At 43.3% G+C, this 16,304-nt stretch overlaps 1 protein-coding gene across 1 annotated transcript in view; it reads left to right on the top strand.

Annotated features, from left to right (window-relative positions):
- The window catches only part of rin1b (Ras and Rab interactor 1b), a 37,303-nt gene extending 21,063 nt beyond the window's left edge, over positions 1 to 16,240 (top strand). The window contains exons 6-11 of the mRNA XM_066680415.1: positions 1,226 to 1,584; positions 3,953 to 4,451; positions 10,546 to 10,851; positions 13,551 to 13,682; positions 13,804 to 13,970; positions 14,506 to 16,240. Of these exons, the coding sequence (XP_066536512.1) occupies positions 1,226 to 1,584; positions 3,953 to 4,451; positions 10,546 to 10,851; positions 13,551 to 13,682; positions 13,804 to 13,970; positions 14,506 to 14,814 (1,772 nt within the window). The 3' untranslated portion in view covers positions 14,815 to 16,240. The remainder of the gene's footprint in view (positions 1 to 1,225; positions 1,585 to 3,952; positions 4,452 to 10,545; positions 10,852 to 13,550; positions 13,683 to 13,803; positions 13,971 to 14,505) is intronic.
- Positions 16,241 to 16,304: the final 64 nt, after the last annotated feature.

The raw sequence follows: 16,304 nt of genomic DNA, 5'->3' as shown, positions 1-16,304 counted from the left end.
GGTTTCCTCCAGGTGACTGTCTGTGAGGAGTGTGGTGTGTTCTCCCTGTGTCTGTGTGGGTTTCCTCGAGGTAACTGTATGTGGGAATAGTGTGGTGTGTTCTCTCTGTGTCTGTGTGGGTTTCCTCCGGGTGACTGTCTGTGAGGAGTGTGGTGTGTTCTCCCTGTGTCTGCGTGGGTTTCCTCTGGGTGACTGACTGTGAGAAGTTTGGTGTGTTCTCCCTGTGTCTGCGTGGGTTTCCTCCAGGTGACTGTCTGTGAGGAGTGTAGTGTGTTCTCTCTGTGTCTGCGTGGGTTTCCTCCAGTTGACTGTCTGTGAGGAGTGTGGTGTGTTCTCCCTGTGTCTGCGTGGGTTTCCTCCGAGTGTTCCGGTTTCCTCCCACAGTCCAAAAACACACGTTGGTAGATGGATTGGCGACTCAAAAGTGTCCTTAGTTGTGAATGTGTGAGTGTGTGTGTTGCCCTGTGAAGGACTGGCGCCCCCTCTAGGGTGTATTCCCGCCTTGCTCCCAATGATTCCAGGTAGGCTCTGGACCAACTGTGACCCTGAACTGGATAAGGGTTACAGATAATGAATGAATGAATGAATGAATAATTTAAAGTTACTATTTTGAAGGTACATGTTTTTCTTTGGACAGCAGATACATAACATAAGTGTTCATGGTTTTTTGTTTGTTTGCTTGTTAATTTGGTTACTCCATATTTAGTCAATTAAATTTCATTTGTGATTTGGTAGGTTTTTTAGTAAGATTCTTATTGGAAGTGAAATTCAGCAGTTAATTTTGGTCGGCCAGTAACCAAAATGGGCCTAAATTTGCAGAGCTGAACAACAGTCATATAGAGCAGAACAGAATAAACAGAAGAGAATGGAACAGATCAGTGTAATAAAAACCAGACAGATAAGAACAGACCAGAAGAAAACACAATTGTTTGAACTCTGATATGAAATAATTCCTAACCTCTCCATCATAAATATAGAAACCGTGAGGTCTTGTTCCGATAGGCAGCTCAAATCCAATGTGCGTTCTTGCCCTCAGTGTACTCACTCCTGCATCATTACTATGACAACCAACATGACGACCAGCTACGGAAGGAAACACAACTACACTCACATCCTAAAAATCCTTGTAACTTGCAATATGGACCCTCAGTTTAAAATCTTATTTAAGAAACAAATATGATTTGTCCTGCAGTGTAAACAAAGCCTTGTTCTCCTTCCTCCTCAGAGTTCTGGAGCTCTCAGATCTCTCCTGCTCCTCCTAATGGCCCCCCAGCAGTGTCCGTGCGTCGGATCAGGGCAGGGTCACCCTGCTTCATCAATCCTCTTTTCCTGCAGCCTCCCCAGGCCAGCCGAGCAGCTTCACACAAGCGCCACCGGTTCAAGCGCAGTCTGAGGGTCCGTGTGTCCACAGAGTCCTCCTTCTGTCTGTCCACTGCAGAGCCTGACAGGGATGATTCTGAAAGACTGGGCAGTGGTCAGGGGGGCTCGCGAAGGGCAGGAGCACTGAGTGTGCTGAGACGGACCCCTGCTCTGGCTCCCACCTCAGAGGAAGAGGATGAGCAGATGTTGGGAGAAATGCCTTCAGTATGTGCATGTGTGTGTGTGTGTGTGTATGGGTGCTTGCAATAGCATGCAGAGGGGGTGGATATTGGTCTCTAAACATAACCTTTGCTAGATTCACCTCCTCCTACAGAAAAGCAGTGATGTGTTTAAACATTATAAAACAGGTTGAATTGCACAGCACGTGTAATGTTTCACACCAACTCATGCAACATCTTGAGGTAGTCCATTGTGTCCTGTGGTATCTTCCACTTGTATTTAACACAGATTTACAGAGTCAGAGACTTTGTATTATAGGGGAAATGGCTGATCCCTTATCCATAGCTGAATTATTAATTATTTTCTTATTTTCCAAAATGAAACCCTACTTCATTAGCATTTTTTCTACCAGATAAAAACTAAACAATGAAATCTAATATATCAGAGCTTGTGAACTACCATCTTGGCACACTACTTTTAGCATTTGGATACTGTGTTAGTTCCTCTGAGTGCTCTGGTTACCTCCCACAGTCCAAAACCACATGGCTGGAAGGTGGATTGGCTGTGCGCAATTGTCCACGGCTGTGAGTTTGAGAGCGACTGGGTGGGTGTGTGGTGCCCTGCAATGGACTGGCGCCCTGTCCAGGATGTGTTCTTGTCTTGCGCCTTATGATTCCTTACTCGATATGCGCTGCTATTCTGGTTAGTTTGAAAGTGTTGAAGATGAATGAATGAATGCTTGTATATTGAGGCTACGCTAACATACACTGACCCCTCTCAAGTTCTCTTTTAAACTATCAGTAAACGTTGTGATCAAATAATGGTTTGGGAATGTGGGTAGCCGTGGCCTAATTGTTAGAGAAGAGGACTGAGAGGTTGTTGGGGAATCAGCAAGAAAATTGGGGGAGGTGGGAGTGAAGGAATAGCACTGTCCTCCTACTTCAGTCCATGGCTGAGGTGCCCACAACTGCCACTCTGGGTGTGTGTTCACAGCCCCTAGTGCACTGCTGTTTGGGTGTGTTCACTGCCACATGTGGGTTAAATGCGGAAGACACTTTTTGTTGTACATTGTAGGATGACAGATAATTGCATATTTAATTTAATTAATTTGTAGAGGGGTTTGTGAGAGTGTGTGTCAGGGAGGGAGGGATCCGTATTGTTGACCTTTTTGTGACAGATGTAATTTATGGAAATTGTCCTGGGACTGTGATTGACTATGTCATGGTGTCTCCACTCTGAGGAGCATGGATTTTAATAATTGCACCTGGGATTGGCTCATTCCTGTTTTGGCTCCTCCTTGGACCCACCCACTTATTTCCCCAGAGACCAGAGCTTGATCCTGGACTCATTAAAATACTCATGTGCTGCATGCCATTCACCTTGAAAGCCAGATGTTGGAGCTGGGAATGACATCACACCTGAGTTCTATTAAACATTCAAAAAACGTTTTCACATTTAGCTTTTTTTCCGGTTAACATTTCCATTTGGTAACAGAGCATTATGCAAATTTTTACGAATCCAATTAGCATGGAAACAAGAACATATACAGCAGTTGGACAGTAATATGTGTACATCTGATGTAATGAGACAAGAACAGATAGAAGCACTATAACTAATGATAATACTAATACAGGGACCTGGAGGTTGTGGGTTTGATTCCCGCTCCGGGCGACTGTCTGTGAGGAGTTGGTGTGTTCTCCCCGTGTCCGCGTGGGTTTCCTCCGGGTGCTCCGGTTTCCAAAAACACACATTGGTAGGTGGATTGGCGACTCAAAAGTGTCCGTAGGTGTGAATGTGTGAGTGTGTGTTGCCCTGTGAAGGACTGGCGCCCCCTCCAGGGTGTATTCCTGCCTTGCACCCAGTGATTCCAGGTAGACTCTGGACCCACTGTGACCCTGAACTGGATAAGTGCTTACAGATAATGGATGGATGGATGGATAATATATTATATTTACATAGCGCTTTTCAAGAACTCAAAGACGCTTAAAATAGTCAATACATAGAACACTGAAAGACATACAAAACAGAGCAAATACAGAATACAAAACATCAACAGTTCAGAACAAGCACAAACTATAATGTAACTGCTTTCACACATTGTTTATATATGGGCAGCCATCTTGGATTCTGAACTCAGGCTTGCTGAGGCTCCCCCAACATTCAGAGTAGGAAATCCAATTTGTAGTTTTTTGTCTTGTGTCTTGTTCATATTTAATGGAGTTTTAACATGGATTTCTCTACCTGTCTGTGTTTTGACCCCTGCAAGCCCCAGTATAAACTACTCTGTGCATGAATCCTAGCCTCATGCCCCTAACTTTATGGCTTAAAATTGTTCTTACAAAGTCACAGTTATGGGTTTTTCTTGTGGCTGTGGTGGTAATTTTCCTAACCCTGTTGTCATGTGATATTTCAGGGCACTTCGGACCTGCAGGCTGAGGAGGAGCAGGAGATGATTCAGGATGAAGGCTTCTGTTTGGCACTGGAGCGGCGTCGTGCTCCTTCTTTGGCTGAGCTGGACAGCAGCAGCTCATTCAGCAGCTTGGAGGAAGAGGACTCTCAGCTGGACGCCAGCCTCCAGTGGCCTCCTGCCGCAAGGGGGGTTCGTTTCCCTGCGTCGAATCCAGCCTCCACCCTGCGCCGCATGAGCGCCGCTTTCGTGTGTGTGTTCGCCCCTGAGCGACGTGTGGCCCGGCTAGTGGACGAACTGTCTCGGGACAGGAGGTCAGTTTTTGGCGCCTTGGTCCAGGAATTCTTGGAGAAGCAGAAGGAGGAGATGAAAGCCCCATCCTGGAGCTCCGCCATGCAGCTGCTGCAGGGGCTCAGGAGCTTCATCTCACAGGCCAAGAGCCTCCTACTGGAGGCGGGAGAGCTGGAGCCCCCCATTGAGACTCTGGTGCCTGAGAATGAGAAAGGTAAGAGTGTGTTAGGGCACTATTTTGTTTGTTTATTTGACCCTTATAAATCCAGAGTTATTAGTGTTGTGTTTGTTAGCTGCATTGTTAAGTGCAATTACATACGTAAGGACATTGTTTGTCTAATTATTTAGTACACAATTATGTTTCCACAATTAAATGAGATTCTATAATCATTTCTATTTCTATTCAATTTATCCAAGAGTTTGTAGAAAACAATTAGTGTACTCAGCTACATTAAGTGCAGGTATTGTGGGCACACACATTCGGTTTTTGCCCAGCACTGGGCTGTGGAGAAGTAGAACTGTGTTCTCTGGAGTGATGGAGCACCATCCATTTCTTTTGAGATGAGTTGGAGTGGTGTTTGTGATCCAGAACCTATGATCCAGCTTCATCACCTGACCTCACTAAGGGAATTCATTCATTCATTCATTCATTCGTTATCTGTAACCCTTATCCAGTTCAGGGTCGCGGTGGCTCCAGAGCCTACCTGGAATCATTGGGCGCAAGGTGGGAATACACCCTGGAGGGGGCGCCAGTCCTTCACAGGGCAACACAGACACTCACACATTCACTCACACACTCACACCTACGGACACTTTTGAGTCACCAATCCACCTACCAACGTGTGTTTTTAGACTGTGGGAGGAAACCGGAGCACCCGGAGGAAACAGGGAGAACACACCACACTCCTCACAGACAGTCACCCGGAGGAAACCCATGCAGACACAGGGAGAACACACCACACTCCTCACAGACAGTCACCTGGAGAAAACCCACACAGACACAGAGAGAACACACCACACTCCTCACAGACAGTCACCCGGAGGAAACCCACGCAGACACAGAGAGAACACACCACACTCCTCACAGACAGTCACCCGGAGAAAACCCACACAAAACCACTGCGACACTAATTGCTGCACCACCATGCCGCCCACTAAGGGATTTTTTTAATGTTATTTTCAAGACAGCACCACATCTGTTGTCCTCAAGTCCTTGCACCAAGAACCAAAACTGAACTGGGGTGAAGGTTAAGGAGATGTTTCTTATTGACTGAGATACACTTTTCATTAGATTTTCCTAGTTCAGATTCATCATATCTTATTATCCATTGACACAAATGTGAAATTGACTGAAAGTGGTGATCCCATTGTTTTTCTACTTGGTTAGATGGATCTGCTCGGTTGGATCCATGTAAGAGTTAAGTCATATTAAATACCATCATGCTTTTGTTTTCACTGAAACTCCTTGATCTGCACAAAATCTTAGGTACATGAATGGGTGTTCCCTATCTTGTGTTTCTGTGGTTGTTTACTCTTGACTGGAGCAGCGTAGAGGATGGAGAACGGAACCCACAGCAAGGGCTGAGGGTTGTGTGAGTTACAGCTGAGTGAGCCGTATGTGTCATGGCAGCTGGCTTTGTGTTCTGGCAGGAAGATGATTTCATGAATTTTAACAGGCATTGTTCAGCCTGTCATAATCTGGGAGGATCAGCAAGATGATCAGTAAACGAGATCTCAATGAGATGAGATTATTAGTTATGTCACTGTTCCAAATCCCATTCACAACCTGAGAGATGGAGACTGTGTGTGTACTAAATCCCATTCATGTTGTGTGGACCGAAACATTGTTTACACACTCACTTTGTGGGGACTAGTCCTTCTTGAAGGGACCAGCTTGGTGCCCACAAAGTGAATCGTTAAATGATAATCTATGTGTTAAATCTAGGATTAGGGTTTAGCTCCACAAAATGCATGGAAACGCTTTTAATGGCCGCATGCATAACACATGAAAACAAATGTGTGTGTGTGTGTATGTGTGTATACTGTTTAGGGAATGTAAAAAGATGTAATTGGTTGCATAAAGTCAGATCTTTATTGGTGTATGCATAGACAAATAGATTCCTTTCTGTAGTTCACTTTGTCTGTAAAAGAATACAAATGTGGATTCACAGACATTATACATTTACACTCAAACATAAACATTGGCAGCTGTCAAATTACTTTCAACAATGTTCACTCACAGGGCGGCACACAGCTCCAGGGGCCTGGAGGTTGTGGGTTCGATTCCCGCTCCGGGTGACTGTCTGTGAGGAGTGTGGTGTGTTCTCTCTGTGTCTGCGTGGGTTTCCTCGGGTGACTGTCTGTGAGGAGTGTGGTGTGTTCTCCCTGTGTCTGCGTGGGTTTCCTCCGGGTGACTTTCTGTGAGGAGTGTGGTGTATTCTCCCTGTGTGTGCGTGGGTTTCCTCCGGGTGACTGTCTGTGAGGAGTGTGGTGTGTTCTCCCTGTGTGTGCATGGGTTTCCTCCGGGTGACTGTCTATGAGGAGTGTGGTGTGTTCTCCCTGTGTGTGCATGGGTTTCCTCCGGGTGCTCCGGTTTCCTCCCACAGTCCAAAAACACACGTTGGTAGGTGGATTGGTGACTCCAAAGTGTCCGTAGGTGTGAGTGTGTGAGTGAATGTGTGTGTGTCTGTGTTGCCCTGTGAATGACTGGCGCCCCCTCCAGGGTGTATTCCTGCCTTGCGCCCAATGATTCCAGGTAGACTTTGGACCCACCGCGACCCTGAATTGGATAAGTGGTTACAGATAATGAATGAATGAATGAATGTTCACTCACTATTGATGCTTTTCCACTGAATAGTACCTGTTTAAACTGTGCTCTACCCACTTGGTTTCCTGGTTAGTTTGCCATTGAAAAGCCCCCCGCCCTGAAATGTAACCATCACAAAACTCCACCTCTAACGGGAAAAAAATCACAGCAGTAAGATTACACATTGTTTTCTCTTTATGTTTCCTTGTGTTGTTGTTGCTTTTTAACACTCAACATAGGTCTGGACCCCAGTTCATACAGAGCAGTGGAGTTTTCCTGTTCCTTGTTGCTCCATCTGGCTTTCGCTGGAGTTTTTTGTCAACCACTAATCCAAGGAGCATTTAAACAAGCTGCAGTTGAGAGTTACATAAAACAAATATGGTCACTACTGTAGCTTGGCTAGTTTGTGCTGGATGTCTGCATTCCGTTTTGATTGACAATCAGTGCTCTGCATGGTTTACACATCACGTTTAGTCCCTAACTGACTCGCTTGAAACCGCAAGGAAGCAGGTACTAAAAAAGTACTAGATTCTACTGACCAGGTACCAGAAGAGCCGAGTGGAGTCAAGTAGGGACCACACAGTGGAAAAGCACCACGTATATCCCAAATTTTATAGACAGTCTTTATAGTTACAGCTCATATAATCTTCACAGAAATGCTTGATGTAGAATGGGATGTTCTGGAGCGTCTACACGTGAGCGTAAAAACACCATGCCCAATGCCAGCTGTGGGCGAGAGAGGTATAGGGTTGGGCTTTCACTACATCTTTTTACGTATATTATTGAGGTGAGTTGTGGTAGTGTTTGTGATCCGGAACAAATCACACTCACTAATGTTCTTGTGGCTGAATGTCGTTAACTGTTTACAGAAATGTGAAGTGTAAAGCTTTCCTAGAGGAGTAGGAGCTGTTGCAGCATTAAAAAGGAGACACTACCTACAAACACTCTTAATTTCTAAAGAATGTTGGACGAGCAGTTGTTTACACAAACTTATCTGGGAACATGGTCTGTAGTGTGTTTTGGAACAAAACTCTTTGTACTGTAAACTGTGGTATAAAGTGTAGTGAATGTGAAAATATATTTATAGCAGTCTGTTGTAGTGTTAATCATCTATTAATTAGACTGTAATGCAGGCTGGACTATCTTACTGCTAGCATGAGAGAGTGGATAAGAAAGATAGAAAGAAAGAAAAAAAAGAGAGAGAGAGAGAGAGAGAGAGAGAGAGAAACAACAAGTGAGGGATGGAGAGGGAAGGACAGAGGTAGAGAAAACGAAAGAGAAATGGCTGCATGTGACTAAGCAGAGAATAGCACAAACACATGGGCTCTGAGTCTCGAGTGCAGAGCTGTTGCTGTTGGGTTAGCGGCGCTGAGTTGGTGGAGGCATTTGCATTTTTGTGCTTCTCGTTTATCATAAGCACATATCATAGTCCCACGCACTCTCGTCTGTGGGGGCGCGATGTGTGTGTGTGTGTGTGAGGTGGGAAATAGAGGAGCGATAAAGAGAGGCAGAATATAGTTTGCTGCACACACATATTTGTGTGTGTGTGTGTGAGAGAGAGAGAGATATAATACGACAATGTCCATCTGTCATTGGTTGTAGCCTCCTGACACCTCTGCCTCATGGGATTGGTGGATAATTTGGGTGTGGACTGTAACAGTTGCTTGTGGTAGAATGTAGATTATTCTTTATTAGCAGAAACCAACTAAAATAAAATGATAAACAGATGGAGGATTATGTAATGCATAGAGAGAACATCACATGCAAGTTTTACTGAAAGTTTAAAGGGCTCATATCTTCATATTTGTACTTTTTGATCATTTATATTTCTCCCTGAGGAATACTCGTGCCTTTTCTGTGGTTTTATGAACTAAATGTTTAGCTACGTTTTGCATTGGCAGCATTCCAAACAGGGCGGCACGGTGGCACAACAGTTAGCGTCGCTGCCAAAAAGGTCCAGGGTCACGAGCCCTGCTCCGAGTTTCCACTGGTGCTCCAGTGGCCTCCCAGGGTCGTTGGTAGGTGGATTGGCTACTCAAAAGTGTTCATGGGTGCTGTGTGCATTTTGCCCTGGGATGGACTGGCCACGCCCTCCGTGCATCCAATAATTCTGATACCCACACGTCAACTCATCACCACATCAGTGTCACTGCGACATTGAGAATGATCCACTTCCCAAATTATACCTGCTCTGTGGTTGCCCTGTTGGGGCCCTGACCATTGAACAACAGGTTGAAACAGGTTCGATTCCCGTTCCGGGTGACTGTCTGTGAGGAGTGTGGTGTGTTCTCTCTGTGTCTGTGTGGGTTTCCTCAGGGTGACTGTCTGTGAGGAGTGTGGTGTGTTCTCCCTGTGTCTGCGTGGGTTTCCTCCGGGTGACTGTCTGTGAGGAGTGTGGTGTGTTCTCCCTGTGTCCGTGTGGGTTTTCTCCGGGTGACTGTCTGTGAGGAGTGTGGTGTGTTCTCTCTGTGTCTGTGTGGGTTTCCTCAGGGTGACTGTCTGTGAGGAGTGTGGTGTGTTCTCCCTGTGTCTGCGTGGGTTTCCTCCGGGTGCTCCGGTTTCCTCCCACAGTCCAAAAACACATGTCCGTAGGTGGATTGGCGACTCGAAAGTGTCTGTAGGGGTGAGTGTGTGATGCCCTGTGAAGGACTGGCGCCCCCTTCAAGGTGAATTCCTGCCTTGTGTCCAATGATTCCAGGTAGGCTCTGGACCCACCGCGACCCTCAACTGGATAAGGGTTACAGATAATGAATGAATGAATGAGTTTCGGGAATAAATAATGAACATGTTCATGTTGGGTTTTTTCAGGCAAAGCTCTTGTCACTAAGGTGTTTCTTGTTTAAGACAAAATGAAATTTATTTCACGTCATTATTATGAGGCTAATTATGCTTTTATGTAACTCAACTACACTACAGTGTTCTTACAGAGTTCCAATATGTGTTGATGGCTGCTGACAGCTGATGATTAAAAAGCATTTGTGTTTAAGATGAGCATGAATATTCACAAGGCTGATGGGCTCAAGACACTTCTTGAAATGTGAATTGTGGAAGAAGTGTGGAAACGTGAACATGAAACGTGATGTAATCAACAGCAGCACAACGGATTTTGGACTCCACATTTAACCCATCCATGGCAGTGGAAATGCAAACACACAAACACACACACACAGGTAACTGGACAAACAGAGTGTGTATTTTGAGAGAGGACACATTGCTTCCACTTCTTTCTCACACACCCCTAATTTTCTTGCTGGTCTTGGGGGCTGGATCTTTTTTCCTAGTCCACTTCACGGGTGTTTCGGCCCTGTCTGCCCCTACTTTGTAGTGTGAGCGGTGTTTTGTAGAAACGTGTTCAGTATTTATTGTTAAAGAGTAGCAAGTCATTTTCTCTACTGATGCTTCTTTATAAACAGCCACAGTGGTGTGGATTTACCAGAGATTCTGTACTAAACCTGGCACTACATAGCTGACCAACTCTCTCTCTCTCTCTCTCTCTGTTCAGACCTTGCTCTGGAGAAAGCTCTCTTTGGTTGTATTCTGAAGCCCATGAAGCTGCCGCTGGGTCAGATGCTTCTTTCGCTACACACTCAGGATGGCTCTCTGCAGAGATTCTCCAATAGTCTGCAGGCCTGTCAGCAGGGGGCACTGGAGCGCCTGGGGGTTCGCTCTGGAGTCCTGGATGCTCAAGGAATTGAAAGAGCCAAGAAGAGGCTGACACTAATGCAGCGGAGCCACTCGCCTATAGACAAAGTTCTGCTGCTGCTACAGGTGTGCAAGAGTGTGTACAAGGCCATGGGAACACACCCCGGTGAGTGTATGCGTGTATAAACTCCTTTTTAGAAACGTTTGTCCAATCGGTAGCCATCTTCATTTATTCACTCAGTAGATATTTTCACTCATAAGAGACTAGGCTACTCCCAGACACCAATGAATGTTTGCCCAAATGTGGCCCATGTTTGCAGTTCCCTCATGGCCCACACTGACACGGTGACATCTGGCAGCCACGACTCCTGACACCTTATATGGTCCAGATGTGAGGTGTATTGTAGAACAAATCTGGACCAAATCTAAGTCAAGCCCAGCTCATGACTTTTGACCCATGTCCAGCCCTGGCAACACTTGCCGGTGCCATAACTGAGCTGTAAATGCCAAAAGTGGCAGAGAATAGACCCAAATGTGTCCGCTGTCTGGGCTGCCTCTTTGAATGCTGAAGGATCTATGAACCCAATACTAAAAGCCACATTGATGCTTCTAAATCAATAGTGAAAATGTTTTGTAACATTTGGCTTTCGAAAATATGACGGTTGCATTTTGCTGTGGTTAATCTGGATGTGGTTTATTCCACTGAGAAGGAGGGCTGATTTCCTTTCTTATATCATCAGTCTGTGTGTGTGTGTGTGTGTGTGTGTGTGTGTGTGTGTGTGTGTGTGTGTGTGTGTGTTTGAGTCTTTTGTAGGAAGGGTCAGTGCTCAGTCTTGAAAAGAGAAGGGCTGTTAGTTGGATTAATGAAGAGTTGGTCATGAAGAGTTCTAGTCGCATTCTGCCAAAATGCAGTAAATTAATAAGTGGTTAATCACAGACTTTAATAAGTGGTTAATCACAGACTTTAATAAGTGGTTAATCACAGACATTAATAAGTGGTTAATCACAGATATTAATAAGTGGTTAATCACAGACATTAATGAGTAGTTAATAACAGACATTAATAAGTGGTTAATCACAGCAATTAATAAGTAGTTAATCACAGACATTAATAAGTGGTTAATCACAGACATTAATGAGTAGTTAATCACAGACATTAATGAGTAGTTAATCACAGACATTAATAAGTGGTTAATCACAGCAATTAATAAGTGGTTAATCACAGACATTAATAAGTGGTTAATCACAGACTTTAATAAGTGGTTAATCACAGACATTAATGAGTAGTTAATCACAGACATTAATAAGTGGTTAATCACAGCAATTAATAAGTATTTAATCACAGACTTTAATAAGTGGTTAATCACGGACATTAATAAGTGGTTAATCACAGACATTAATAAGTGGTTAATCACAGACATTAATGAGTAGTTAATCACAGACATTAATAAGTGGTTAATCACAGCAATTAATAAGTAGTTAATCACAGACATTAATAAGTGGTTAATCACGGACATTAATAAGTGGTTAATCACAGACATTAATAAGTGGTTAATCACAGACATTAATAAGTGGTTAATCACAGACATTAATAAGTGGTTAATCACAGACTTTAATAAGTGGTTAATCACAGACATTAATAAGTGGTTAATCACAGACATTAATAAGTGGTAAATCACAGACATTAATGAGTAGTTAATAACAGACATTAATAAGTGGTTAATCACAGACATAAGTGGTTAATTACAGACATTAATAAGTGGTTAATCACGGACATTAATAAGTGGTTAATCACAGACATTAATAAGTGGTTAATCACAGACTTTAATAAGTGGTTAATCACAGACATTAATGAGTAGTTAATAACAGACATTAATGATTGGTTAATCACAGACTTTAATGAGTAGTTAATCACAGACATTAATAAGTGGTTAATCACAGCAATTAATAAGTAGTTAATCACAGACATTAATAAGTGGTTAATCACAGACATTAATAAGTGGTTAATCACAGACATAAGTGGTTAATTACAGACATTAATAAGTGGTTAATCACAGACATTAATAAGTGGTTAATCACAGACATAAGTGGTTAATTACAGACATTAATAAGTGGTTAATCACAGACATTAATAAGTGGTTAATCACAGACATAAGTGGTTAATTACAGACATTAATAAGTGGTTAATCACAGACATAAGTGGTTAATCACAGACATTATAAGATGAACAATGAAAGGTTGAAATTTTTATTTTATAGATCCAGCGTCACCTGGTGAAATACAGTATGTGAAAGAAACATTTGTACCATTAATTAGGGAACATAAATGTACCTTATTTTATTATAATTATAGATTTTAAAGTTGTGTTGATTTCATACGCCCAGTTTCATCTCCAGGACGTTTATTATGTTTCTTTTTATTTGACAAAGTTCTATAATGAAAACTCCTTCTGAAGAGAATGTAACGTACCTTTAGGGAACACAAGTGGACTTTTAAACACTGTTGTACCTTTAAAGGTACATTTAGAGACCAGTAATGTACCTATACCGTACATTATTTTTTCTGAGAGTGTATGGTTCCATGTCTATGAAGTTTCTGCCCTCCCCCACATTTTTCTTATCTTTCCTGCTCTCTATGTATCTCTCAGCTCTTTTGTGTAAAGCAGAAACCACCAAGAACTTCAGCATTAAGGATCAGTTAGCTCCCTGTTACAGTTCCTTACCACTTCTTCTACTTTAATATAGGATATGCAGTCTCCACTTGCTGGCCATTCATAGGATATTATTCACTATAGATGAATTCAGAAATGTCTGTGTATTTTTGTATGGAGAATGCCTGATCTCTGCTTTATTTGCTGGTCTGCAGGTCAGGACTACAGCTCAGAGGATTTCCTACCGGTGTTGTCCTATGTTGTAGTGCAGTGTAACATCCCGCAGCTGCTGCTGGAGACAGAGTACATGATGGAGCTGCTGGAGCCCTCATGGCTGACAGGAGAAGGTAAAGTCCTTCAGCAGAACACTGCAGTAAAGGACAATAAGAGTGAAGTAATCGTTGGAGCCAAACACTGCGCTCACTATATTATCTAATCTGTATACTATTATATAATCTGTCGCTGTAGGAGGATACTACTTGACGAGTGTGTATGCCAGTCTGTGCCTAATCCAGAGCCAACCAGGAACCCCATCCTCCAGTGGCTTAACCAGCGATGCCCGGGAAAGCCTGAGAGAGTGGAGTAGAAGAAGAGGCCAAGAAGCCAAGATCCAAAGAGAGACCCTACAAAATCAGGTTTAAACACACGCACTCACCAATGCACACACACATACATCCCCCACACACTCTTCTGACAGTTTGGCCACACCGTTTTTTTAACACCTAGCCTACATTTGTTCAGTCGTCTGTCTGCGGCTAGCTGTGTGTGTTCTATGCAGCTCTTCATTCAGATAAACCTTGAACACCTCTGTCTTTTGTTGTTCTGGATTCCGGATTTGGCTTCTATTTCCGTCTTATTTTCCAAACGATTGTTGACTGATGAGCTCCACCACCCCCATCACCACCTTTTCATCTCCACACTCCTGTCAGCTCTTTGTTTGAGGGTGGTCCCTCAGCACCCACTCCTTTCCACATCTGCCATGTTTCTGTACACCAAAATAATGACAAAGCAACAAACTGAAATGTTTTTAATCCGCTAAACATTCACACAACGTGTAAATAACTTTTTATAAACTATTTACAAGAAATTAATGTTTCCTTCAACTTTTGATGCAGAGACCTATCTGTGTCCACATTCATTAATCCCAGTTCTTCGTCTATATTTCTGCAGAGGTTTGTGCGGGTCCTGTTCCAGAGCCCCGAGAGGAGTGCCGCACGGACGCTGCACTGGAAGGCCGGGGACAGTGTGGAGGTGCTGACCCACACCTGCGCCGGGCTGTTTGGAGTGAGTGACCCTCAGCACTACTGTCTGTTCTGGAGGAGCGGGGGTGAGATGCAGCCCCTTCCCGCACACATCCAGCCGCATGCGGAGGGCGTGTCCACTCTGTCCTACCTCCGTAAGGACCATGACTTCAGCAAGATGCGCAGGCTGACCAGAGGGGGCGCAGTGGACATTGAGGAATCCGTGTGTGAAGAGTGAGGACGGAAAAATAGAGAGAACTTTCACTCTCTTCACTTTCAGATTCACACCATCCTCTTCGCTGGCCTTGAATTCCACAGGGGTTTGGTGTGAAGGCCTGTAGAGTCTGTGTGATTGTGTTTGTGTGTGTGAGTGGGTGACTGTTTACTTCAGATGTTGCAAAAATGCTCAGTTTTGCTCCCCCTTGGTCAGCCACTGAGGACCCAAAAAAAACAAGCTCCCTCCGAAAGCCAGAAAGTTAAGTTGGACTGGAGAAAGATCCTCGGCAATAATGCTTAAAGCAATATTTGCCAGTCGCAGGAATCAGAAACCATCATTCTTTTTTTAATCTCCTGCTGCACAGAACCTGAATATCTGTAGTTCAAGTTGTCAGTGTCATCCGTATGGTTTGCCAAGGGTCTTTGCCTGCTGAACTTTAATACCAAAGTGTTGAACATGATGTCTTTATACAGCATCTTTTTTAAGAAAAAAAGGTGGGTGAAAGGAATAGTCTATTATAAATCTCTCTATATATTTATGTACATTTACACGTATGCATCTAAGATGCCCCGAGTTGTCAGTATGTGATAGAGTCAGAAAGATGTAAGACTCTTAAAGCATATTGTGCTTTAATATAATGAGACTAAAAAACAAAAGAGACCATTTCTGGTCTTGTAAAGGCACATCGTTCTTCTTCTTTCATTTAATATGTCAAGGTTGTTTCTAGTATGTTTTTAAACAGTATAAACTTGAAGAAATGTACTTTACTTCATTTGGCTCAGTATTGGCTGATCGGACTGAGGTCTTTGTATAAATTAAATTGTTTAAATAATGTCTAGGTTGAAATTTCTTTGGTTTCCCATCTCAATGAAATCTCAAGACATTCCTTGTAAATGGACATCACAAAAAGTTTGCAGCTGGACATCAGAGCAGTGTCCAGCCTGTGTTTTGTACTGTGTTGCATTCGCTGAATGTGCTGTAATGGTAACACCCTATGGTGGTTTAAGTGATTGCAAAAACTCTGCCAAGCCGTTACACTGGTTTTACACTGATTTGACTGACTGTTCCGTCAAATCATGTTGTGTGGGATCCCAAAAAGACTCTTAGTATTGTGACACTTTATTGCTATCATGTATTGCTATCATGGTTTTTAAACTCTGTGTGAGTTAACGATTTACAAACTTAGATTCGGTGAGGAACACCTTTTTTTCCAGTCGGTGCAAATGGACTTTATATTTGAAATGACGTCATTGAACTATTTGATTTCTGCATGCAGTCAGTTGTGATGATGATGTGAAATGTGCATGTTTGGATTGCTAAAGTAAGAATCTAATTATTTTTTCCTTGAATGCACTCATACGACTGTGCTGTATTTTTGTTCAGTTAAACATGCATTAAATCTTTGTGCAAGTTCTGAGTGAAAACCTTTTTTTTTTTTTACAATATATTAAGGCAATGGTTTGGCAAAGGAGCAGACATAGTCAGTCAGCCTAGACATGTTGGTTGTCCAG

This window comes from Hoplias malabaricus, chromosome 9 (genome assembly GCF_029633855.1).
Source record: "Hoplias malabaricus isolate fHopMal1 chromosome 9, fHopMal1.hap1, whole genome shotgun sequence".
Taxonomy (NCBI): Eukaryota; Metazoa; Chordata; class Actinopteri; order Characiformes; family Erythrinidae; genus Hoplias; species Hoplias malabaricus.
Note: the sequence above shows the minus strand (reverse complement) of the source record. Positions and strands in the feature narration are given on the sequence as shown.